We start from the raw sequence: 26,040 nt of genomic DNA, 5'->3' as shown, positions 1-26,040 counted from the left end.
CACTCTCAATCACTCAAAAACCAAACTGCTACTCATCTCTATAAAGAGACAGCCCCCGTCCATCATACTCTCTACAAACTCAGGTCAAATCACACAAGTGGACTCCTTGTTCTACCTTGGAGTCACCATCACAAAAGACCTAAAATGGAATAGCCCATTTCCAACACCTGCGCTAAGGCAAAATCTAAACTTGGCTTGTTATACAGGCACTTCAACCAAGCAGATCAGTCCACACTTTCCTCCCTGTACAAATCACTGGTGCTCCCACTCCTTGATTACTGTAGCAGTGTGTGGGACCCCTCTTCTTCTTGTGCCATCAATCAGTTGGAGTCGGTTCAGAAGTTTGGAGCGCGACTCTGTACCAAACGCTGGTCAGATCAATACTTACCTCTGCTAGCTAGTTTATCTCGGCCCTCTCTGAGCACAAGACGGTCTCAATAGAAAGTAACTCTGTGCCGCAGAATCATCAGGGGAGAATCTTTTCTCCACTCATCAAGGTTCACACTCAATCCGAAACCGAACCCTCGGCATTACCATCATGACCAACCTCTACTTATCCCCTTTGCCAAAACACTGTCTTATCAATCATCATTCTTCGTAAATGTGGTTCCACTCTGGAATTCTCTACCAAGCAGTGCTGTCTCTGCAAGTAGTTTACTTAGTTTTAAGGCTCATGTGTGGGATTGTTTCAATTAATTACTTACTTATAACTAATTGCCTGCTTGCCCTTACTTACAGTTTTGTGTCTGTTAATTAATTTGTATGTCACTGCACGGTCCTTGTCACTGCCTGCACCTTTTAGTTACTTTTGTTTTTTGTTTGTTTTTTTTGTTTTTGTTTTTTTGTTATTTTTTTGTTTTGCCTTTTGCTGTTTTTTGTTAGGGCTACCTTAATATTAGCTCTCAGTTGCTAGTTGGTACGCACCTATGCTCTGCATTAAATTTTATAAAGAAAAAAAAAGAAGAAAAAAAGACTACGTCATTATTAACGTTTTGGCTTCGTGACCAACCTACAATCACATTTTGTTTAGAAGATATTTACAAAAACGTCAAAAGTTCTACTCTCTTTGGTTGTTGCACTGTACTGTTTCTGAAGGTTGCATGCTCTTGATCCTGCTTGGAACACTTGTAGATCTATCCAGTCCAACAAACCAGTACAGTAATCAAACCCAAACACACTGTACTACACTTAGATTCTATTTCTGTCATCTCAGTCTTTCTAGTACAGTATTTTCAGTAACATGCAGGGGAAGTCTTTAAACTAAACACGGAAATAGAAGCACACTCATACAACAATACAGCAAAATGTATAGAAATAAACCCTGATACTAAAAATATTATCAGCAACTGTCACGTAAAACTTCGACATTTGAGTTATGATCAGACAATGGAACTTGAACTAAACTGCACATTGCACACTCGTAATACAGCAATACAGAAAAATTATATTATAATAGAATCAAAAACCTTAATAAATCAACAGTTCAGTAGTAGAAGAGAGCATAAACTTGGACATTTAAGACAATCGGCCCTCCTTTCCAATTTTTTCCAAGAGTGACTGCACTTGAGAGAAGGGAAATGTTTGAAATACATTAATTTGTACATGCATACATCATACATGCTTAAATACACAGTCAGGCCAAAGCTATACCTATACTATATTCATACAGACAGATTAGTGAGTGTATATAGCAGGGACCAAACATAATTCCAACACAGGCAGTGAGTATATATAAAAAAAATTATGGGAACACAGTACGTGTATATGCTATATATACCTTAAATTCTCGAAGGGTTGTCTCCATTTTCTCATTTAGTGCGTCAGCTTTGTCCAACACTTCTTTGTTTGCATTCTGCAGTTGTAAAAGCCTTAAAACAATAGCAATTAATATAGAGTGGATAAAACCTCGACTTGAAGTATATAAAATTAATATCTCACAACCGTAAATTATAAAGCAGTATATAGTGCATGTGGGCTGACGAATTAAGTATGGAAGCCACTGCATGCACCAGCAACCATAACGGCACTATATATGATGCTGAAATTCAGTGCTCACACATGTGCATGTACAGAGCCGTAGATAGCTTAGATTTGCAGGGGTGGCAAAATAACAGCTCAAAATTTTTACTAAAAAAAAGGTTAACTATTTTTCAGTATGACAATTAACTTGTAACTTGCCGTGGCACCAACTTAGCTATTTATGAAAACAAGGTAGCTTGTACTATAGTAAGAAGATGCTCCTGCTTCCCAGAGGCGTAGTGCAGCTCTGAATTTTACCTAAAAAAGGTAGCTCAGAAGCATCAAGAGAATCTTCGTTTCTCAAGCAAGGTTTACCTAGCTGCGCCGGAGTTGAATATAGGGGCCTATAGAGAGGTCCATGCAGCAGCCCTTTCTAAGCCTCCCTAATCAATCATGTTGCCCTCGAATACTAATTATTGTGCTCACTATAATCGTGCTGCAGCACAACCGGCACTCTCCTTAATTGTGCATGAAGCAGCTTCCTAATGTGCATCTTGCATATGTATATTCACTCCGTGAATTTTCTATGTATAGTAGACTCTCGCTATTCCGGCTCTCTGAAGTACGGCCACCTCGATATACCGGCCATTTGGCTTGGCACGGAATGCTAGCTATAATATTATGTTTACTGCAGAAACTCACCCTGAAGTACGGCCACTCGCTATTCCGTTTACCGGCCAGTGCTGTCCCAAACAAGGTTTTTAATGTAATTTTATAGGTATATTACGGCCGGATATGACGTTTTGGGTGTGGTTTAGCAAATAAAATTGGTTACACTTCAATAGAGAACAGAATAATTCATTATTCTACATTATCCTCGAGACAAGAACCACAAAAGTAGTCATTAGATTCGAGGTAAGGTCGTTTTTAAGCCGCGGCTATTTCCTGAGCTGCAGCCACCTCACTATTCCGGCCAAGCTGCATGGTCCCAAGGGTGACCGGATTAACGAGAGTCTACTGTGCATTGGTTATTAAATACGAAATGAAAATTTTACGCATGCACAGACAACGTGTACCAGGCCTAGTTGTTCGCTTATCCAATATAAAAGCGAAACTCGGCCTGGGATCGAGGCTCTGTACATCGAACTAAAAAACATTTGGTGAAACGTTGCTAGGATTGCCAGGAAAAGCACGACGAAAAAGCGTAGAACAAGAAATTCGGCGAGTGCATAACTCCATGCAATCTGTTACAATGTCATATTTTTCGCAAACTTTGGTTTGATGGGTACAATCATGCATTTTATAGGGGATATCAGGGGCGTAGCCAGGATGTTGGAGAAAGGGGTGCTATTATAGACGAAAGAGGGCGCAAAGCGGCCCGATTTTTAGCCGCGCAGCGCTGAAATTTGACCGGAAGCCACACCTCTTATTAATGACATCATAATTAACTTATCTGCCAAGTTGGGCATGGCTGAACATTTATTTGCACACAGAAACTGGCCACGATCACAAAATAAACTATAGTTAACTGTTTACAGATACATTTCTCTGTGAATGGTATATATACTTGACTAGCACCCCCCCTGGCTACGCCCCTGGATATTTATGTGACATAATGACCATAATTATTATTATGCTGATAATGTTCCCTATAATACAGTGTTGAGTACAGGCATACACAATCCATCCGTGCTAAAGTGCATGTTCATGACGTTGTAACGGATTGGAGTTATGCATGCACTCGCCGAATTTCTTGTTTCTACGCTTCTGCTTGTTCGTGCTTCAGTTCCTGGCAATCCTATAGCAATGCTTCACATTGCAAATGTTTTTTAGCTTTCTTTTTTCATATGAAATGCCTAAGAGGAAAGTTAAGAAGCAAGAGAATTTCAAAAAGAGAAGACAGGGCTCATATATTATTATATGTGATAAAATGACAGCCGTACTTCGAAGTTCAAGAGCATGGAGGCCTATGATAGACTGCAACAGCCTTCACTGCATGCGAGTCAAACTATAGCCATAACTCTAGAAAAAATCCAAGAGAACGTGGCTAGCCTATATATAGAAGCTGTTAGTTTTCGTCACATTGCAACCGTTGCAGTTACGGCGAGAATATACACACACACACACACACACAGACACACATGCACACATGCAGTCTGCTTTACCGTATATCCCTTGTGTGGCTATGCAAAAAAACTTGAGAAGGGACACACATGCATTCATGCATGCACATGCAAGTATATATATATATATAGCTAGTGACGACAACCCAAACTAACCTTGAGAGTATTTTCCATACTGTGTATTTTATCATCAATTTCATTCTGCAATAGTGACAAAAGATCCACATTACACATGACGATGTAGTATACTCAATGACTAATTAGTGTGTGTGCTCGTACACATGTGCCTTGAATAGCACTTATACCTACTACGTATAATTATACTGATTAGTGAGGTGTATATAGGGACGAAACACTCTGACTTGTATATACGAGCAGGCAGTGAGCATAACATGGGAACACAGTGTTATATACGCATGTATATACGTGTACGTATATATATATATACCTTAAATTCCAAAAGCGTTGTCTCCATTTTAGATACTTTCTCATTTATTGCGCCAGCTATCTCCAACACTTCTTTGTTTGCATTCTGCAGTTGTAAAAGCCTTACATTATAACTATGCTGATAAAATTAATGTGTCAAGCTTGACATTACATGTATATAAAGGACACTAATGCCTGAGTGCCATGACATGTGCCTATACAGTTTATCTCTCATAGGGAAATTTCCTAGAGCAGATATTGACAACACATGAACGCCACTATACATGCATGTATATATATATACATACATACCATAATTATATTATTACCTCTGGAAGGGACAAAACACGAGTAATGGCTTGAATGTTGTCATAACGCTCTCCTAAGTCTCCTTCCCACAATATGAATCCGAGTTGCTCAATTCTGCTGTTTTTTGAATTTAGGTATAATGTTTGCGAAGTTTTAGCCCGCTTCCAACCTTTAGGCAGGCAACACTTGAACCATTTCTGAAAGGCTACTACCAGTTCTTCCATTGACAATGCTTGTTCAACCTATTATTGTAAAAATATGAGTCAATTAAGACCTGATTGAATCTCTAGCAGAATGCACGATAAACACAGACCTCTGTTTTACATGTGCACTTTATAAAATGTACTTTGTGCATTAATTTAGGCACTCCAAACGAGACTGTATATAGTTTCCCGCTCTCCGGTCGTAATCCTGCATGTCTGAGCAATGCATGAATAGTCCACTAATCGTCCGGAATGTATGTGGTTTTTAATTCCTATGACGTACATGTGTATCACACTTTTTATTTATTAGGAATAACAGTCTGTATATATTGTACCATGATGTGCTCTGACACTAAGGAATATCCATGAAACTCTCAGGATACTCCAGGGTACAAATCCCATGCATGTACCCTGCTAGGGTGTACATTCATATACCCTAGGGTACATTGGCTTGTTTGTGGTGAGCCTAAAGCCCACCCTCCACCCTTAAAGGGCTCTCTCTTTTAGAAAACTACTATGAAACACTTGGATCAAATTGTGAGGATCAATTGTTCAGTATCATCAATAAAACTACCTGACCCCATTGGAAATGGGTTGTCTGAAGACTGAAGTTGTAAATGTGGTTTGTCAAGTGCAAACACCACACAAAATGTGCACAGTAGAGATCAAAGAGTGCTTACTACTTACTACTCAGTTGTAAATGGGTTGGATAACAGCTTCTAATTGCTTCTAATCAATACGTGTTCATAGTACAAGCTCCATGGATATCTGTGTGTGTATTGTTATTGTACTAATACCTCATGCATGCAGTTGTATGTGAAATTGTATGTATTCCCTCGGGCTGTACCTGTACCGTGGATATCTGCGTGTGTATTGTTATTGTACTACTACCTCGTGCAGTTGTATGTGCAACTGCCCTCGGTAGTACAAAACCAATACATCCTAAGACATACCCGAAGTGTGTATTATGGACTCCATATCAAAATTTATATGGGCCTTTATGCATGCAGGCATTAATTCATAGACATGCAGCGGTATAGTAACACAAAATGGTACAGTCTCTTAATTGCCAAGAATATGCAACAATATAATTATATATACAGCAAGAATGAATGATAGTTGATGCTCAATACAATAATACTTGTTTACAGCAACTTTGTGATTTCTGGGCAAAAATATTTCTGAGGGTGCTGGCAGGTATATAGATGAGCTAGACTATAAGCAACATTGCATGCATCCCCAAGGTTGCAACAATTATGTTGCACCGACTGCACGCGCATACTCAACTGATCTGCATGTGCGTATAATTATAGTATAGTCAGTCACATGCAGAGCATATTTGGTGCTTTCCATGCATGCATTTGAAATAAATCACTCCCGATTGGCCTATAGTAGTCGTACCTGTAATTGTATCTTTTTTAGTTTCGCTTCCTTCCGAACTTCTTCAGTGTCACCGACAGCTAAACTAGTCTGTGAGAACAAGAAACAAATAGAACTTCCTCCATTATACTGGAAAATGCATTAATTGCTACGAAACGTAACTCTGTGGTAAGTTATTGATTGATGATGCAACATTCCGTTTAGTACAAACAAACATACCAACATGTTGGTGAGGATGATCGGCATAAGTATGATGAATATGATCCAGAGAATGACTGAAATCGGAGGGAAACGTATTTCGTCTGCACCATCACTTCCACCAGACGGATCCAAACGAAATATCGTGTCATAGTCCAGCTCACCAGTTGTCATGGTCATCACTTTAAGCAGCGATCGAGGAACACCCGAAAATGGAGAACGCTGTAATAATCAACAAATTACATACTGTATGTCATGCATGTATTATTATGTATACAACAGTGCAAGTGTCCAATACATATATATCGTACACAGCGGGAAATTTTCGTAAGGTGCAAAATTTTGTGTTTTTCGAGGGCAGACAGAAAACGCGAAAATAATATTACTGTCACACACACCGGTATTTTACATGCAAAACTATTGGTGGGTGTGGTTTTTTGGTATTGAAGCAAAGATTTAAGATTTCTGCTGAGGGCTCTAGAGTGGAAATTTTCCACTGTACGGTGTATGACAGGTTCCACTCATAATTAATGCTCTCTATACACATGCATACATAATAGTAGATAAAGAGTGGTGTTGACCAGCTATAGTAATTACTGCATTTGCCTTATTGTGCGTCATCATTTCATAGGCAATCGGTAAATTATTAGCAACACTTCACAGAAACCGCACATGCTGATTGCGCAGTTCCTGATACAGACGGTGCTACAAACCACAGACCACTGCAGTTTACTCAAGAACACTTAATCAACGTAAGTACTCATTAATTGAATAGTGCATGGCGACAGTAATGACACACAATAAGGCAAATGCGGTTCCATGTTTACTACAGCAGTTCAACACTCTTACTCTTATCTATATATACTCTAGAGTATATACACTGCATGTACAATGACTTACGATGGCATTCACGTCGAAGAAAACCATAAAAAATGGTATCCCAAAGGACACTATCAACAGTATGGTCAAGAGCAGCATCTTCAAGAAGGTCATGGATATTTTAATAAAAATGAGAACGTAAATCCCCACAAACGGTAGCTTTGAAACAAACAAGATGAGATTAATCCATCCCAGGAATATTGAAATCACTCCAATTTGCCACTGCCAGTTCAAGACACAGAAATTGTCTGTACTATACACCACCACAAATATTATTGTGGTGACATACTGAATAATTTCTACCCAGTTAATCCAGTCAGTAAGGTAAGACAATCTTTTGGTGATGAACTGGATTGTCTCAAAGAAAAGCCGAGCTACAGCCAAGAGCAGTACAATAGCTGATGATACAATGAGAAATGCCTTTAGCTCAGCAGTAGTATCTGCAAAATAAATTTATTCCTTCTTTATACATGTACATTGAATAATCCACAATCAAATGCTTATTTTGCACAAATTTGCATTAAAACTTAAAACCCTCCCAGCAAATTCGTTTATTTTTGATTTCCTCTGGTTTTGAAATACATTCCGAGAGTATTTTCATGTTACTGAAAGGCACCACAAGTAACGCTACGTGTCATAATGATGTCACTGAATCTGTGTTGCTCTAAAAAGTGCTCTGCTGGACTTAGTAGGATGTGACAATCAAACAATTGTGCATCCAGCTCTTAGGTATCACACCTAATAATTAGCCGTTGTTAGTCTCTAATAAAAAATATATAGCAGACTGCTATTCCTACAGATGCAGTATATATTTTGTGCCCAAACTTATAATCAAACTGCATGGTACAATGATGTGTAATGAGCATCAACTATAGGGGTAATTCACGGGTTAGCCTTCTCTATCTATACACAGTCATTTATATTAAGGAGTGACTGTTGTAAATACAGATGATGATAAATTCATGCCTGGGCCTGGGTATATCAGGAGCAGATTACAGAAGGAGCGTCTTACGTTGGAAATCGCATCTCATGCAAGTTTGAAAAGCATGACCGATTGCTTTGTTTAATTGTTGATGCAAAACTATAAGTGTGTGATAATCATCTGCGGGCGAGTGCTAATTGAGCTGACGGTGCACTTTTACAACACAGGTCAATAAAAGTGAAATGCTATAGTTAGCTATACCTCTCTTCTAAGAACCCCATGCAGTAAGACTCCCTACTGCAATAACAAAATGCCTTTGTATGTGTTAGTCTAGGTCTAACAAACGTTCTCTAAACTTCTGTGAGCCTTATAGCTAGCGCTTTATTTATAGCTTGGAGGTTCCACAATAAAAAGACTGTTCAGTTTGGGAGTAGCGCCTATAGTATATATATCTATAGACTTTTTACTCACACGGACAGTTGACCAATGTCCCATTTTCTGTAGGCACTGTGTTGTTCGTACATGCACCTGTAAATATAAATACATGCATAGTATATGTATGTATATGTAGTATGATATTCAATTTTCATAATTATATATACAGACTGACACAGTTACAGCACACGTTGGTACAGTGGACTCTTGTTATTCCGGTCACCTTTGGGATGGTATACAGTTTGGCCACATTAGCTGCACTTCAGAAAGTACTCAGTATAATTATATGCGAGCTAATTCACGGTATTGCCTCGAGGATAAAAATTAATGGCTACTTTAGTCTTAGTGGCTCTATACTTAGTGACTACTATGACTATTTTAGCTGTTCTGTTTCGAGAAATAAATCGAACGTAATCCCCTTCCATTATCCCACCCAAAACGTCATATTTGATCGTATTATGATCATAAATTCTGGCCTGAAATCCCATTTAAACCCACCAATATAGACAGGCATCTTAATTATATATATAGACAGGCATCTCATAGTATACCTTTGCTGCATTACAGAATACATGCAGCGCTTACACTGAGGAGACTGTGGGTTGGGTACTAGCAGGGCAAAAGCAGTGAGCAGAGATAGGAACACGGCGTAGGTCAGTAGATTGACAACGTAACCAATTATTCCAAATCTTTTCCACTTGTAATGGAATAGAGAGCCGACCACTGGATGTTTCAACAAATCTAACTCCTTTTGATCAACCTGCAATCACAAAGAACATAATTATGTTAGTAGAACATGCAATCTGAAGGTTACGGTAAACTGTTTGCCCCATTAATTATTCATGAGCTAGATCTAGTGATCTTGAGCAGCTAGAATGAGCTGGAAGTCCAGCTGAAACGCAGTAGTCATTTCATGGCTCGAATACTACATAGACAGTCTACTGTAGCTTCACTATAATGCATGCAATGCAGTACGAAGAAATATTTCGAAAAAAAAAAGGCTACTGAAAGTTCAAAAGGCTGTTTTCCTTGGCTCTTTTAACGGAAATGTCACTCGTGCAGTTACTGGCCGGCACAGACTTGTGATAATCTTGGCAGGTCAGAATACCTCGGATGGACACTTCTGAGGTCACACATGTACTCTTAATAATAACAGGTGATCAGAGCAGCTTATAATTATTTAATACTTGCCAAGCCACAGTACATGATAAGTATACTTGTTAGCCTTGTAACTAAAGTTCATGCAGACAAGATACAAACTCTTGAGGCCACAGGCACACCTGCAGTAAAAAAAACCTTGCCGGTTTGGTCACAATAAACATTAACAAAACAAACAACTTTGAAACTACTTTTGCATTTCTTAACATTATTATGACAATAACAATTTTGACTAATCTATATCCATAGCCAGCCGGCCGGCCATGCAGCTCAGTCTCAGCTATAGTCTCAGAGTCACTAGCTAAATAGGGTTATTGGTGACTGGACTGATCACATGAACGAAGTGCATCAAATTAAACACAGTAAACTCAAACGCTTCCGCTCGTCCCATGACACCTTGTGTCACTCTAGTACATACGTATACCAGCCATGCACTATATATATAATGGCCTGCCCTTAATTGGTCAGACTGAAATGTGGTTGAAAACGCAATACTATGAGTGAGATTCTGAAATACAGGTTCTGTTAGTGTACCATGATTTGTAGAGGATGCTTGCTGCATGCAGGATGAGAAATATCCTGAGTGAGAGGAGGCTCCGAGTCTCTACGACAAATTTCATCGTAACTGCAACCATAAGTCTTCTTCTTCCATGGCTCTCTCCTCTCAATCTTCACCTCTTCCCTACATGAAACAGAAAGTGATAAAATGGCAACACGTATACGTATCATAAATTTTCGAATAACTTTAGGATGTGGAACGGATCACTTCCCTCAATATAAATCAACAGTATAAAAATTAATTGAAGCAGTTCAACGATGTTATCATGAAAAAATGAAATAATCGGAAGTTGGACAACTGAAACACAGTAAAATCTTGGCCTCTGCCACACTCCATGGACAAGTTTTGCTACGCACTCTTCTGAAAATGCATTCCAAGTAAGCAAAACTAGGCATAACTCGCATTATTTTGCAAATCTACAAATTAAAATCCAAGAAAATACACTAGAAGCCTATAGAAACTCTTATTTGCACTTCATTGATCCTTGAGTAGCTGTAGCAGTTTACGCACGCACGCACGCACCCACCCACGCACGCACACACACACACACACACACACACACACACACACACACACACACACACACACACACACACACACACACACACACACACACACACACACACACACACACACACACACACACACACACACACACACACACACACACACACACACACACACACACACACACACACACACACACACACACACACACACACACACACACACACACACACACACACACACACACACACACACACACACACACACACTACTGTATACCTCACAGCGGCATAACTACTGCAAAATGAAAAGGGAGTGGTACGTTCAAGTAATGAACGTGTGGGTGAAAACCAAGGAGACCGTGTGGGCGGAGCATAGAACTTGCAAATTCAGCAATAATTGGTCCTTAATGCACCTGAGGTGTAATTATATAATTGAAATGATCACGGTTATTGCCTCAAACTAGTGGACTTCTTCTCTTCTAATTTACCATACAAATATACAATTCAACATCCTCTGGTGATTTCAGACTGTGTCCATGCAATACCACTAGCTCTGCACATTCTCTGTAATTACTGCTGCTAATTCGATTGTATCTCTTTCAGCCAGCTAATCTGCTGCCTCGTAGTCATGGAGATACAGAACCCCTCAGTTAAGGCAAAAAAAAAGACAAGAAAGCGAGGCACAAATGTTTTCTGAGGCCACTCCCGTTTCCAATATCTCTCTTCCTCTATCTGTATATGTCCTAACTAGACAATCCGCTAGCTAGCTAGCTACACACAATCACAAGTTAATTAATCTGCTCACTCAACAATTTTCATGCTGCTCGTGTCACATGCGTGAAAACGGAAGCATTTTTTCCTAATACAATACATTCATTATGCATTTATTCTGAAGCGTTTAAATGGGAATGGTATACATTTTACGCAAACAGAACAGGAATCTTTTATTGAGGGCTACTGTACACTATGCCTTACAGTGGACCTTAAAGTGGATCACTTCTACTTGAAAACTTTAAGCCATAATTATGAAGATGTGGTAATACTTACTTTGGAACGTCATCGAGGAACTCATAGTTGTAAACAAAATGAGTGTTTTTACGATCAGAGCAATAAGGAGTTTCAACGATACAGTGATCTAGCACTTGCAATGCAACATCTGCAAAAACAATGGAAAATCGGATGGCAAGACAAACAATTTCTGCTTTAAAACACTACTATATACGTACATGTGCATAAGTAAAAAAAATGGTTTTGGTCTTTGTATATAGACACAATATGAAAGCTATTATAACGAGTGTTGCAAGCTGCGCTGTGCTAATGCCTCTCGCCGTTGCTTTGCTTTCACTCAAAAACTATTAGAAGAGGTGAAGAGGCATAATAATTATTATTGTTGATTGCAATTGTTGACAGAATTGAATTACGGACAGTCATTATAGAAGAGGAGCTGAATGGCAGAAGCCTATATCTGATGGCTTGATGAATAATCTTCAACGATACTGAAGCAACTGCAAATGGCCTGTAGCCAAACAGTGGGAGCAAACCTTTGTCGAAGGCACAGAGTATATTAAAGCACAGACAGTACAGTATATCTAAACAAGCAGAGAAAAGACTTGTGTACATGTATCTATTGTTACCACACTTGCATGTGTACATGCATCTATTCTATATGGTATATCAATGTGGCTTACTGGTATACCAGGACCTCAAGAAAAAGAAGTAAGCTCATTCAACCTTGTGGAAAACCTAATTTGATTCATCAGTTTCACTTGCCACTGGATCATGAATTGTAACATGTGCAGTGCGCATGCGCATTACATCCAGGAATAATTATTAAAGGGTGTGTCTGCAAAGAGACCAAGTTCACAAATGGCTACTATATAGGTAGCTGCTTAACAGATCTTTTCTGACTCTTGTAGCTAACAAAAAGCTAGTGCTTTAGTGTAAGGCTAACTCATATGTAGAATAGAAAGTTTGTGTGAACAGATGATGCTATGAAAGATTCTAAAGAGACTGCAACAGCCTTCAATGTGAGTCAAACTAGCCATAACTCGAGAAAGAAGCTTTAGTTTGCTAATCTACGAATCACAATCCAAGAGAACGTGGCTATAGAAGCCTATAGAAGCTGTTAGTTTTCGTCGCATTGCAACCGTTGAGCAGTTACGTACAGCTGGAACAGACACACACACAGTCAGCTTTACCGTATCCCTCGTGCGGCTATATACGCCTCGAGATATAATAAAGGTGTTGATGTCTCAGTGGAGGTGCCAAAGCTACAGAACATAAAGCTATATTACTTATATACACACATTATATCATGATGAATATTTTTGCATTATAATTAATTTTTGCTGCATGCAAACTCAAAGAGTGGGCAATGATCAACCACATGTCCATGACGATCGATACCAGTTAATGACTGCATCATTAGCAGAGCCTTGCAGCTCTCTTCTCACTCTTGCATAGCTAGCGTTCTAGAGCAGAGCTAACTACTAAGTATAGAGTATAGCAACACTCAGTGAACAAGGTTTTGCTACGCACTCTTCTGAAAAGGCTGCAATGGCATTCCAAGTAAACAAAACTAGGCATAACTCGAGAACGAAGCATTATTTTGCAAAACCACGAATTAAAATATGACTAGAAGCCTATATAGAAACTCTCTACTTGCACTTCATTGATCCTTGCATGAGCAGCTGCATGTAGCAGTCTATACACACACACACACACACACACAAACACACTACCGTATACCTCGCATGCACATGCGCACCGAAGCATATAATAATTATAGTATTACCTATATAGCTCTCATAATTATAATACCTGGCATTTTTACAATCAGTTCCCTTAAAGCTGTCGTATACTTTCCTCGGCGTTTGTATCTACCACGAAGAGCAAGTGGCCACTGATCGTTTTCAATGACTGCTTTAGCGATGTTCCTGAGGGACACAACATAAATGAGTAATTAATGCAAGTGTTAATTAATTGGCTTACTCATAGCCCTCAGAGATGATATCTCTGAATGCTGCATTGCTGACATCAGCTTTGTTCTCCAAAAGAAAGATTGCCAACTTTGCTTGATCGTAGTAAGCAGCCTTGTGAAAGGGTGATTTCTAGAGGAGGAGAAATCAGCATAATTATCATGATCAGAATGTCACACAAGCAGGTATGTACATACACAGTGGCAACTTTGCTTGTACACTACATGTAGCTGCATAAAAACAGTCCAGATACTTTGTTTGGCAACAAAATCAATACCGTATAGTGCTAGGAATATACGCAAGCATAAAATATATTTTGGCCAATAATAAGGCTGCGAAAATGTTACGTGCTTAATCTTATTTCCTCGATTAATGCCGCGATTTCAATGGGGATTATACAGGCCTCGAATAAAGGCCAGTAATTGTGCGATACAAATTTATGCGATGATATGCACTCGCATAAATGTATCACGCATCAATTTCTACGGTATGCATAATTCGGCAGCGCATGAACCACTAACGAACCAAGCTCTTACACCTAGTGTCAACAACAGGCGTACAAGTGCACACATGGTCTACTTTATTGATAACACGTACTGTATATACACTCATGTGCAGGTCATAGCTTACTGTGTACTTGTTGGAAAGAGGGTTGACTTCAGCACCTTCATTGAGAAGAATCTGGGCAATTTCAATGCTCCCTCCAAACGCTACGAAATGGAGAGGAGTCTCATCATTAGTGGATCTGTATTGGGGGCAGATCTAATCAAATTAGGGCTATAGTACCAACAATTTCGACATAAGTTATTAACTCGAGGCGCGCCGCGGCGCCATGGGTTATAGTAGTTGGTTGCAATGGTTTGTCTGCTTGTCTGTCTGTCTGTGATTTCTGAGCCTGCTCACTTGTATGACATAGCACTGGCCTCCAGACAACAGTTTTAATAATAGCAGATTTTAATGTTAAAGCTTCGTTGTCGAATAAAAGTGAGAAGAACTTACCTTGCACGTTGGCTATATAGAGCTATACATAGTACGCGGCTATAATTTGAGACACTTAAATTCATGGAGTAATGCTACTCTACTTAGTAGTTAGTTCTGTGCTAGAACGCTGGCGCTGCAAGAGTGAGAAAAGGTGCAGCAGCCAAACTTTGTACTTTTGTAGCAATAATCATGGTCGATCATTTTCCACTCTTTGAATTAATTTATTATGACATATAATATCCATATGCATGTGTGCTATAATATAATAGGTAGTACTTTATGTTATGTATATAGCTTTGACACTTCTATAATTATACTAAAGAATCAGTTTCATTTAGTGTAAAATCTGTATAGTGAAGAATGCATTACCAACAAAGTTGGCACTTTTATTATTTGCACTATTTTTTATACCAAGCTTAAGATGCATGCACATTAATTTGTGGTAATCTACTCTCTAAACTGGATACACTGTACATAATGCATGCATGTATACTGTACATGCACATACGGTAAGGGTAAGGCTTTACCTTAACGTTTTCAGATTTTTCTCTGTTTTTAGAGTACTAGCTGATTTTGGCGGATTTGTAGCAAATTCATTACCACAATAATATATTTTATATCTCAAAAGATGTATAAGTGTGAGTTTTAAGGTTGAATGGAAAGTTTGGAGTCAGATACAGATGAAAAAGGGCTAGCTTGCTTAGCATACTCTCAAAAGTACATTACATTGTACAAAAGTACATAAGAAAAAAGAAAAATATTTTTTTTAATGAGATTCTAATTGCGATTAGCGCGTACTTAATTTACAACTTCGCTAAAATTCGCTAAAATTAGTACCCGTTTATAATAGTAAGTATATGCACTAGTACTGAGTGCACGGCCTGTGCTGACAGAGTGAGAGACTCACCTAGCATTGACATTGGGTTTGTACCCTAGGATTAACTTGACGGTTTCTATGTGTCCCCCAAACACAGCCTTATGCAATGGGGTCTCATCGTTGTAGCCAGGCAGTACGACACAGTCGGCATCCTTCTCAAAGAACACTTTCACAATTCTATGAGTGTGTAATGTGATAGCCAAACAAGACTGTATACATTTCAAAAACAAAGGCCACTACTTTGCTCTATATAATACTACAATTACAGTGTCACATTATATTGGACAAAACACAATTTTGGCCAGTTTGTCAGTTCCCCTACTTTGTCTGTCCTGCTTCTGCGGCCTTGTGGACAGGTGTGTCCATATTGTCATCACGAGCCTTCATGTCAGCCCCCTTCTCTAACAGCTCATTGACAACCTCCAAATGACCATTCTCAGCAGCAAAATGAAGTGGCGTCATATTTTCACCATCAATAGGATTAAAGTGATCAATCCTAAAAAGTCATTAATCCTCTTACACAACATAAGTATAACATGTTCAGTTATGTACACCTGTATAACTATAGTACTGACGTATATGTATATACTGTAGCATCAAAATAGCTACATTGTAGTTTCGTACGCATGAAAACCAAAAAAGAAATTGTACATAGTGCAAGTACTTCATTTTCGCTGTTTAGCAATCCTCTACAAAAAACGTTCAATGAAAATTTGCCGTATTTCCGGCAAGTAGACATTTTCACAGAACTGTCAAGCACGAAGTTTAGTTCACAAAATCCTACCAATTTTTTACATTGCAAATGTTTTTGTTGAAGCCTATTGGCTTTAACAATTAGCTAAAGAGCGCAAAAGAGAGAGAGAGAAAGCGTGTATAACTTCTGTATGCGCTGCAGAGCAGGCAAAATCCAAAAACGAGCGGTTTACACAAACGTGGCATGTGTGAACTAATAATTACATTCCTTACACTAATAATGTATTAAATGTGCGCATGCAGCGCAGTAATGAGCGTTTTTAAGAATCACATGGCGCAAGCTGCTGTCACAAGTACTATACTGCAGGTTTACATACAGAGAGGAGGGGGGGCGCCGAGGGATTTCCCTCCTAGCCAAAGTCTCCCCCTCCCTAGAAAAAATGATGCCCTAACAAATGTGGTGGTTCTACAATAGTTCTAAAGAAGTATTCTATGCTTAAAAGCGTGAACAATCTCACCAAAATTTATTCATGCAGGTCTTTCAATAGCTATTCGCATACCTGTAGGATAGTCTAGCACAAAAACAGTTAATAATGAATTAAAGCACTGCGGGTGCTAGCTGATGCCTCGGTGAATGTGTCAAAGCTAACTCCAGAACGAAGCATTATATACTTTGCAAATTCACGAAATAAAATCCACAAAAACATTACTAGAAGCCTATATAGAAACTCTTACTCGCACTTTATTGATCCTTGGGCAACTGTAACAGTCTATATACACAGATAGACACAGATAGACAGACAGACAGACAGACACACTACTCGCTTGAGCATGCGCACACCGAGGTATAACTAGACACTAATTAAAGTGCTAACTTGTCTACGAGGTTCTATCGGCAGACGCTCTTTTCCCGGGTAATGTTATCTTCACCTACACACAGGTTTACAAGTGGCTCATGATGTCCACTGCTGAACTAATAAAAGCACCGCAGGTGCTGATGCCTCGATGATTGTGTCAAAGCTACGTAACATAAAGCTATATATACTAGCTGTTGCTTATACATATATAGGTGCTGATGCCTCGGTGCATGATTGTGTCAAAGCTATATAATATAGCTATAGTGCTGTATGTATATATAACAGCTATATATAGTATATATACTATAGCTGTTGCTTATACATATACAGCACTGATGAATATCATGATGATTAATTTTTGCATTGATTTTGCTGCATGCAGGCTGATCATATCTGTAGTGGGCAGGGAAACTGGAAAAGTGAGAAATGATCGACCGTACTAAAAATAATCGGCCAAAAGTACAAAGTCTAATGGCTACTGCATCAGTACAACAGAGTAGAGTACCTCAAGGCAAGACATTAAAAATACCACGTGCATGAAAGAGCAGCTCAATACGCATGTGTTGGTACATACAGCGTGCACATACCACACAGCGTGCACAGCAATTTTTTGAAAATTACCACTGCAGCTGCCATCATAATTATGACGGCTAAAGCCATGCAAGAAAGGTACTATGCTAGGACATTTTAATTGTCAGGGCAATCAAGATGTGTCACTTATACCTCTAAACTTTGCAGCTCTTATATACTGTACCAATAGCTATAACGTCTATAGTGCAGAGCTATAACTACTAAATAGAGTAGCAACACTCCATATGGACAAGTTTTGCTACACTGTTCTGAAAAGGCTACAATAGCATTCCAAGTAAGCAAGCTACAACTCGAGAACGAAGCAGTACTTTGCAAATCCACAAATTGAAATCCAAGAAAACATGACTAGAAGCCTATAGATTGCTATTTATTCTTGACAGCTGTATAGAAGTCTACACACACAGACACACAGACACACAGACAGACACACACACACTACCGTATACCTGCGCATGCATGTGCATGCACATGAGGCATAACTAAATGGTTTGAAACACCAAATTTGGTGCTCTCTCTCCTTCTGACTAACTGCATGTATATGATAGTGCATGTAGTATGGCGTATAGTAATTATACATACTCTTACTTTTTCTGGTCTAGGAGCAATTTGAAAAACGCAGTGATGTTGTTCTTACTAGGAAGTGCACATAGATAGTGCAGCACCGTTTTCTGTTCCTGGTCAACCATATTAGGGTCTGCAGTGAAATGTACGTGTTATATTTGTTATTATACTTGTTTGTAGTATTTAATTGTATCACATGCAGTAGCACACAGCTGCAAAATAAAGCTTATCCCGGGTGATCATGTATTTTCAGTGCTAATAGCATAGGGCAATGTTAGTGGACGCTATACAGGTACATATACTATACTTGACAAGAGGGGGAGCACACCTTTGTTAGGTCATAATTATACAGAGCAATAATACGTATGTATATGTATGCATTCTTGCAACCTGCACCATGCTCCAACAGCAGTTTCGCTACTTCTATCCTGAAGCTAGAGGCCGCGAGATGCAGTGCAGTTGCTTGATACTCATTGACTGTATTGACACTGTTGCCCCTTAGCCAGTCCCGAATACGGTCCAACATATCATCGTCACCTTCATTGATGGCCTAAGATGGCAAGCATATAGCATGACCGTATACATTAGATATGTGACATTAATTAGCACATAGCGTGACCGTATACATTAGATATGTGACATTAATTAGCACATAGCGTGACCATATACATTAGATATGTGACATTAATTATGTTCTGACTTCCTGTGTATCGTTTACAATTTGAAGTTGAGTGTTGCAGGAAAGCAAATGACGATACATGTATTAAGGGTTACAAGTTATAAAGTTCTACATGCAGTAGAACCTCGATTATCCAGACCCCTCTGTTCCTGAGCCAGGCCGAATAACTGACAAGCCACACCCAGTTCAATACGTGGTCCACCCACTTTAATAAGCAAATATAGGGCACATGCATGGTTGTTACCCAAGGTCGTGCCACGGCCAGCAGGTATATAGTAGTCTGTTGGTTGGTTTGTTTGTGCATTTTAAGTCTACTCACCTATATGTCATATGCGCTGCATTTACAGCCTTCACACAGCAAGTAAAAGTGGCAGATTTTGATGTTGAAACTTCGTTGTCAAATAAAAGCGAGCAAAAGCTAACTTGTATGTTGGCTGCATGGCCTCTAGCTAGCATCATTTTTTTCAAGGTACGTATTTACATGCAGCTGAAGTGATCCTGTACCATGCAGAAACAATGGAAAGGGGTTTATAGAATTTCATTTCTCATGTTACTTGCTATACTTAGCCAGCTTCTATACATATTATTACTCTATTTATTGGTGTAAATAGCTGAATTTCAGTGCTCTAGTTTTCACATGCGCAGGTGCTGTCTCCATGGTGCAATTTGCGCATGCGCATTTAATGGACACGCCTGTTTCTTCATTATTAGTCACCCTGTACATAGCCCATGCAGCCGGATATTGGAGGGGCGGTAATCAAGGTTATACTGTATATTACCGTATCTAGCGGGAGGATAAAAATTTTCACAGATTTCACACAAGCATGAAATGCATAGTTATAATTATCTCATAACAACGGTGTCGCTGCCGCTCTCTATGAAATTTAATGAATTATGACCCAGGTATACATGAAAAATGGTACGCTGCATACACGATATATTACATACATGTGAATAATACCTACCTCTTCAATCTCTTTAAACTCTTCACTGGATTCCTTATCAATCAAAGAATGTACATGTACGTGTGAACAGGCACATAATGATAGTGGTCAATGTGTAGACATATATATTAATGTCGACTGTAAACAATCATGCAGAATATATAATCATACATAAAGAAGATAACTTTAATGTCGACACTATAAGGTTGGATCGAAGCAGAACATTCATATCAAATATATACATGTAGCATGCAGTACCAGATCTTATGTAGTAAGTTCTGCCCTAATTATGCCTCGGTGTGCATGCGCAAGTGAGGTATACGGTAGTGTGTTTGTGTGTGTAGACTGCTACAGCTGCTCAAGGATGAATCAAGTGCAAGTAAGAGTTTCTATAGGCTTCTAGTCATGTTTACTTGGATTTAATTCGTGGATTTGCAAAATAATGCTTCGTTCTCGAGTTATGCCTAGTTTTGCTTACTTGGAATGCCATTGCAGCCTTTTCAGAAGAGCACGTAGCCAAACTTGTTTACCGAGTGTTGCTACTCTACTTAGTAGTTAGCTCTGTACTAGAACGCTAGCTATTGGTAGCTGCAAGAGTGAGAAGAGAGCTGCAAAACTCTAGCTGCTAATGCTGCTAAATTAATTTTAGACTTGAACTTTTGGCATCCATCGTTTTTAACAACAATCATGGTTGATCATTACCCACTACTTGAGTTTGCATGCAGCAATTGTTCTAGTCGAGCGCCGCCACCCTCCTTGAAGGAGGTCGGGAATCAAGCCTATCCACAGTTTTGTTCTCTGGCCTGTTACGCAATAGTATCATGAATATCATTCATTCTATGTGGGTGCTAACCAATAGCGATGAATATCATTTATTAAAGTGGGTGTTGGCCTCGCCTCTCAGTCAATCCAACGTGTGCAAAATTCACACGTGGTACAGTTGAGTGGGTGTGATCAACCCCCTTGAGATACTGCAATCTGATTGGAGCTGGTGGAATTGTTGAATTTCCAACAACAGAACAAAACTGTGGATAGGCTTGATTCCCGACCTCCTTCCGGGCAACGGTAGAGGGCGGCGGCGCCCGACTACAATTGTTCAACATGTCATGTGTATAAAAGCTATAGCTTTATGTTATGTAGCTTTGGCATATCTGCACCGAGGCATCAGCAGCCGCGGTGCTTTCATTATAATATATAGGTTTAAAATGAGACTGCATGGGTATATACTACTAGTTCAGTATCACAAGCACCTAGTCTGCATGACTATACTGTGGCAGGATTTAATTATATGGACAGTTTGCCAAGTGTTTGAAATGCTATAGTTGGAGAGAACAATTAAGTTTACCAATAAACACACATGTACATGCACAACGTCCCCAGGCAGATTTTTCTCCAATGTAATGCTATATAGTTATACATTTAGGTCGCTACACAGATTGAATCTGGGTAATTAATTGTACTACGGTACATGCATGTACGTCAGCAGTCAGCAAAATCGTAATTTGTTTATTGTTTTGTGCCACTTTTCTTTGGTACATTTACGTTCCCATTATTCAACAAGATGCTCATAGAGAATTCACTCCGTGCGTTGAGCTTCTTCGCATAACAGATCTGATAACCTTTTACCGTCACATTATTAATAAGGTGAATCGGAATGATCGTGAATCTATAAAGCACCGAATATTTAATACTGTGTGGCTTGTGCGCGCTACAGCACATATATTTATCTTCAAATTTTGATTGGAGTTCTACTGGAGCTATTGGGACAGATCTAGCATCGTCCTTGGGACCGAGACTATAGGACAAATCAGACTGCTCATATACAGTGAAGAGGCGAACACAGATGGCAGAATGTTCTTTCATAAACTTTGACTATTGTTTTTTGTGCAATAAAACAATTAATTTCAATTACTCTTTAGTCTTACAACATGTTGGGAGGAGCACATTAATTTTAATACCCTGCAATGCAGCATAGATCTAAATGCATGCACTAGAGATTTTAAAGTTTCCTCTGGAGCCGCCCCCACATCACACACAAAAATTAATTATAAGGTCAAAGTTCATAGACATAGAAGCGAAAGCATAACATGGCGAGAGGCATTAGCAAGCGCATGCTTGCAACACTCGTTATCCCATGCAGTAGTTAATTATTATGCCTATTCTTGTGTGAAGTTTATGCTTGCTTCCGAGGTTACAGGCTAGAGGTTGTTGGTTACATAATAATGTTCTGACCTTTTTAGGGGAAGCAAAGTGAAAGCAAAGCCAAGTGTAGGAAGCTTGCTTTGCTTTCCCCTAAAAAGGTCAGAACATTATTATTATGTAACCAACAACCTCTAGCCTGTAACCTTGGAAGCAAGCAGAAATTAACTTCACACTAGCCTCGATCCCAGGCAGGGTGTCATACAGGATTTTGAAGTAGAGGGGGAAATGAGAAAAGTAACCAGAAAATGTTGCTAAAAAAAGGTCAACTGTTATTTCAATACCCAGCTAAAGACACTCAGTCATAATTGAAAGGGGGGAAAATTGGAGCTAGGGGGGGGTATCCCCCCTTTCCCCCACCCTGCCAGGCCAAGTTTTCGCTTTTATAAGGGTTAGGTGAACAACAGGTCTGGTACTAATTGTCTGCGCATGCGTCAGTCGTTAGCCAGATTCTGGCTATTAGTATATTCTCGGTCACTTTTGTGACATTTATATTCGTGTACTATCGTGTACTAGCAGTCAGTATCCCGTTTATCATTATTGGAATGGCTCTTAGCTGAAGCTTTTATCTTCCCTGAAGCTTAGAAAACATTATTTTGAAGACAGAAGAACAAGTGAAGACAAGCTAAAGGTTAAGTTTGTCAAGGTCAGATATTTTTGTGTGGTTCTATATCAAGTCATTTTTGTTTGGCAAAATCTAGATCCACCAAGTCCATTGATATATTTAAGGTGGATCAAGTGAAGAGTGTGAGCTAGAGGACTTGGTGCTGCCATTATCAGCTTGAACAGAGGGACCGACAATGACACTATAACCTGTTTAATACGAGAAATTTAATATGTACACGTATTGTACTTCTCTGCACAGGAGCAATGGCTAATATCCAGCTATCCCAACAGTGCTCTTCTTGGCTATACTAACGGACGAGACTGGACAGTGTGAGGTAAGGGTTTAAACCCTCTTATTGTCTTTGGTTTCTTTTTAATCTTGTCCTATACTCACAGGACTGAAGTATGATCTTCTCATTTGAGCGTTGTTTCTGGTAGCTCAGAAGCACCAAGAGAATCTGCGTTTCTCAAACAAGATTTATCTGAGTTACGAATAGAAGCCTAGAATCAGAGAGGTCCGGCAGCCTGCTAAACCAGAGGCATTCAATCACCCTGAAGTTGCCCTGGGTCACTATAATCATGCTGCAGCACAACCGGCAACTCCTCTTGTGAAGCAGCTCCCTATGGCATCTTTTGTATACTCACTCTGTGAATTTTCTATGCAATTATTGGTTAATGAAATATTTTTGCCGACCACAAGTACAATGAAAATGTGACGCATGCGCAGACAACTGAAGTCTATTTGTGTTGAGTTTGACCTTCATAAAGTTGTCATAACTTTGTCATACTTTATTGAAATTCAAAGTTTCATATACCATTGAATTCCTTAATTATGTTAAAAAGCGCTTCTATCTATATGCTGTAGAGCTGGCCCGCTCCAACCAGCTAAAAGTTAGTATTTTCCATGTAGAAGTCCCAGGCATACTTGTCCACCACATAAAGCATAAATGAAGCCATAATTGACCACATAACTTCTGGGGTCGAACTCAACGCAAATAGACTTGAGTACCAGGCCTAGTTGTTGGCCTAACCGTTATAAAAGCGAAACTCGGCCTGGGATCGAGGCTAATTTCACACAAGCATAGGCATAATAATTATACTACTGGGATAACAATGAATATTGATAAATATAAAGCCTTAAGGACATAATTATTGTTAGCATTGTGTAAAGTTACACACTGGTGCACACACATACACGCACACACACACACGCTTTTATTGCTTTATAAATGTACTGTTTTACTTGTGTAAGAGCATTTTGTTCCTATATGTATAGGGCTGTTGGTTATGTTATGTTCCCAAGCTAGGATTAGGTCACAGTTGGCTTGTGTGTTTGCCTGTGATATGCATTGTCAATCTTTTTAGGAACTCCTGGTAAGATCACAATTATATCTGTGCCTATAATTACAAGTCTGTTGCATTGCATAGCTCAAAAAGAGCCTTGTTATAGCAATGTCAGAGGCGTAGGAAGCAATTTTGCATTGGTCAGGCAAAAAAGGGGGGGGGGGGGGCGAAGACGCCCTTGTTATTATTATGAGCTTTGAACTCAATCATAGATTGTGATGTCATCAGATTCTAAATAGTGCCAGTTTTTGTAGCAGCTACTAAAGCAGAATCATAGAATTTAGCTAAACGTAGACAAGAGACCCCTGGTAGACTACATCTATAAAGACAAGCTAGAAATATTGGTCAGGCATTTGCCTGGGCTGCCCCCCCTGCTCCTATGCCACTGAATGTTGCAATGTAGGTTGCTTTTGAGCCTATATGATTCATTCTTTTGGCATGGCACCCCTTCAGAGGAGGTACGACACTCGGTTAAGCTCACACGTGGCTGCTATTTCTTGATTGAAGGCAAGAAAGACAAAGAAGTCGTTAAAAAATGCATTCCAATGACGACATTCAGCTGGTGGCAAGTATAAGCGCCATAAAGAGACAACTTTAGAGCATAAAACTTAGTGAATTTGTTGCTGGCTTAGTAGCTAGAGTTTTACAAGTAGAGATTAGATTTGTTGTAAGAACCAGGCTCAGATGTTGGCAGTGATCCTATCCTGAATGCAGGCATAGAATACTTATTAAACACTCTAAAATAGAATTACACTGAAAACAATAACATCTCAAAATCTAAGTGATATAGTTTAAATTGGTTGAAAAGCTATTTCACATCAGCATAAGCCCGACAATCAACCAGCCAGCCTGATCTTATAATGATACTGCATCAACTAGACGCAAACGTAACCAACCACGTGAAAACTGCTGCAATCTGATAGGGCGCCACTATAGTGACGGTAAAAAGCGAAACAAATCCAAGATAAGCTTGCAACCCGACCTCCCATCCTAACGGAAGGTCGGGCCACACCCAGGACTATGATACCGTAGTTTTGTAATCACAGCACCGCATACGAAGTTTCAATATTTCGCTCATATAGCACTAAACTCGCAAGCCGTCACTAGACTGGTCAAACTCCGTGTAGACACTCGTGTTGCACAGTCAGCATATCAGATAAGATTCTAAGTGGCTGTGGTTTTTGTGACATCAGTCTACTGCACGTGATACTTAGATTTAGCTAGTGCTACGTCACTATCAACGATCTTGTGGTAACCGCATGCGGTCTAGCCACTTGCATGAGTTGCCACAAATATCGTGGCAAACGTTGCACGAGTCTCTACACCGAGTTTGACCAGTTTACTGCTCGCCATGCAACAGTGCACGTGACGGCTTGCGAGTCTATATAGCACCCTATATAAATTATTGTCTCACGAAAATAAGCTGTACTTTATACATCAACTACATGCAGTACACTGAACATGAGGCAAACGCGCATGGCTTCTAATCAACACCTTACTTTCAGGGATCCAAAAGTTTGCAGTAATATGCCTCCCTGACTTCTACTCTCACTGGCCATAGTGTGTTCAATTCTTCTGAATAAGGCCACTGTTATTTGCAAACTTGTTTCAGATCAATGTTGAAAACTAGTTTCTCAGTCACATGCACAGCGAGCATGCACAGTATATTA

The 26,040-nt window shown here is 39.4% G+C and overlaps 1 protein-coding gene across 1 annotated transcript; it reads right to left on the bottom strand.

The window, feature by feature from the left end:
* Positions 1–1,265: 1,265 nt before the first annotated feature.
* Positions 1,266–26,040, bottom strand: LOC135338731 (transient receptor potential cation channel subfamily A member 1 homolog). Its single transcript, XM_064534795.1, has 21 exons — positions 25,870–26,040; positions 20,243–20,275; positions 18,989–19,148; positions 18,623–18,731; positions 16,219–16,392; positions 15,927–16,073; positions 14,669–14,783; positions 14,052–14,170; positions 13,881–13,996; positions 12,108–12,216; positions 10,527–10,674; positions 9,420–9,594; positions 8,871–8,927; positions 7,499–7,917; positions 6,620–6,820; positions 6,422–6,490; positions 4,838–5,059; positions 4,531–4,614; positions 4,239–4,283; positions 1,778–1,852; positions 1,266–1,557 (listed from the first exon to the last, which is right to left on the bottom strand). Exons 1-21 carry the CDS (start codon positions 25,927–25,929, stop codon positions 1,516–1,518), a joined length of 2,679 nt encoding a protein of 892 aa, XP_064390865.1. The 5' UTR covers positions 25,930–26,040; the 3' UTR covers positions 1,266–1,515.

The sequence above is a fragment of the Halichondria panicea genome, chromosome 7 (genome assembly GCF_963675165.1).
Source record: "Halichondria panicea chromosome 7, odHalPani1.1, whole genome shotgun sequence".
Lineage (NCBI taxonomy): Eukaryota > Metazoa > Porifera > Demospongiae > Suberitida > Halichondriidae > Halichondria > Halichondria panicea.
The sequence above is the reverse complement of the archived record's forward strand: the minus strand, read 5'-3'. Positions and strand labels throughout refer to the sequence as shown.

Excerpts from the sequence above, each read along its gene's own strand:
- LOC135338731 (XM_064534795.1), bottom strand. The coding sequence starts at position 25,929 with ATGGCCAGTGAGAGTAGAAGTCAGGGAGGCATATTACTGCAAACTTTT. Across the intron at positions 14,171-14,668 it reads CTCTTTCCAACAAGTACACA|AAATCACCCTTTCACAAGGC; the intron begins GTAAGCTATGAC and ends CTCCTCCTCTAG. Across the intron at positions 6,491-6,619 it reads TCATCCTCACCAACATGTTG|ACTAGTTTAGCTGTCGGTGA; the intron begins GTATGTTTGTTT and ends TTGTTCTCACAG.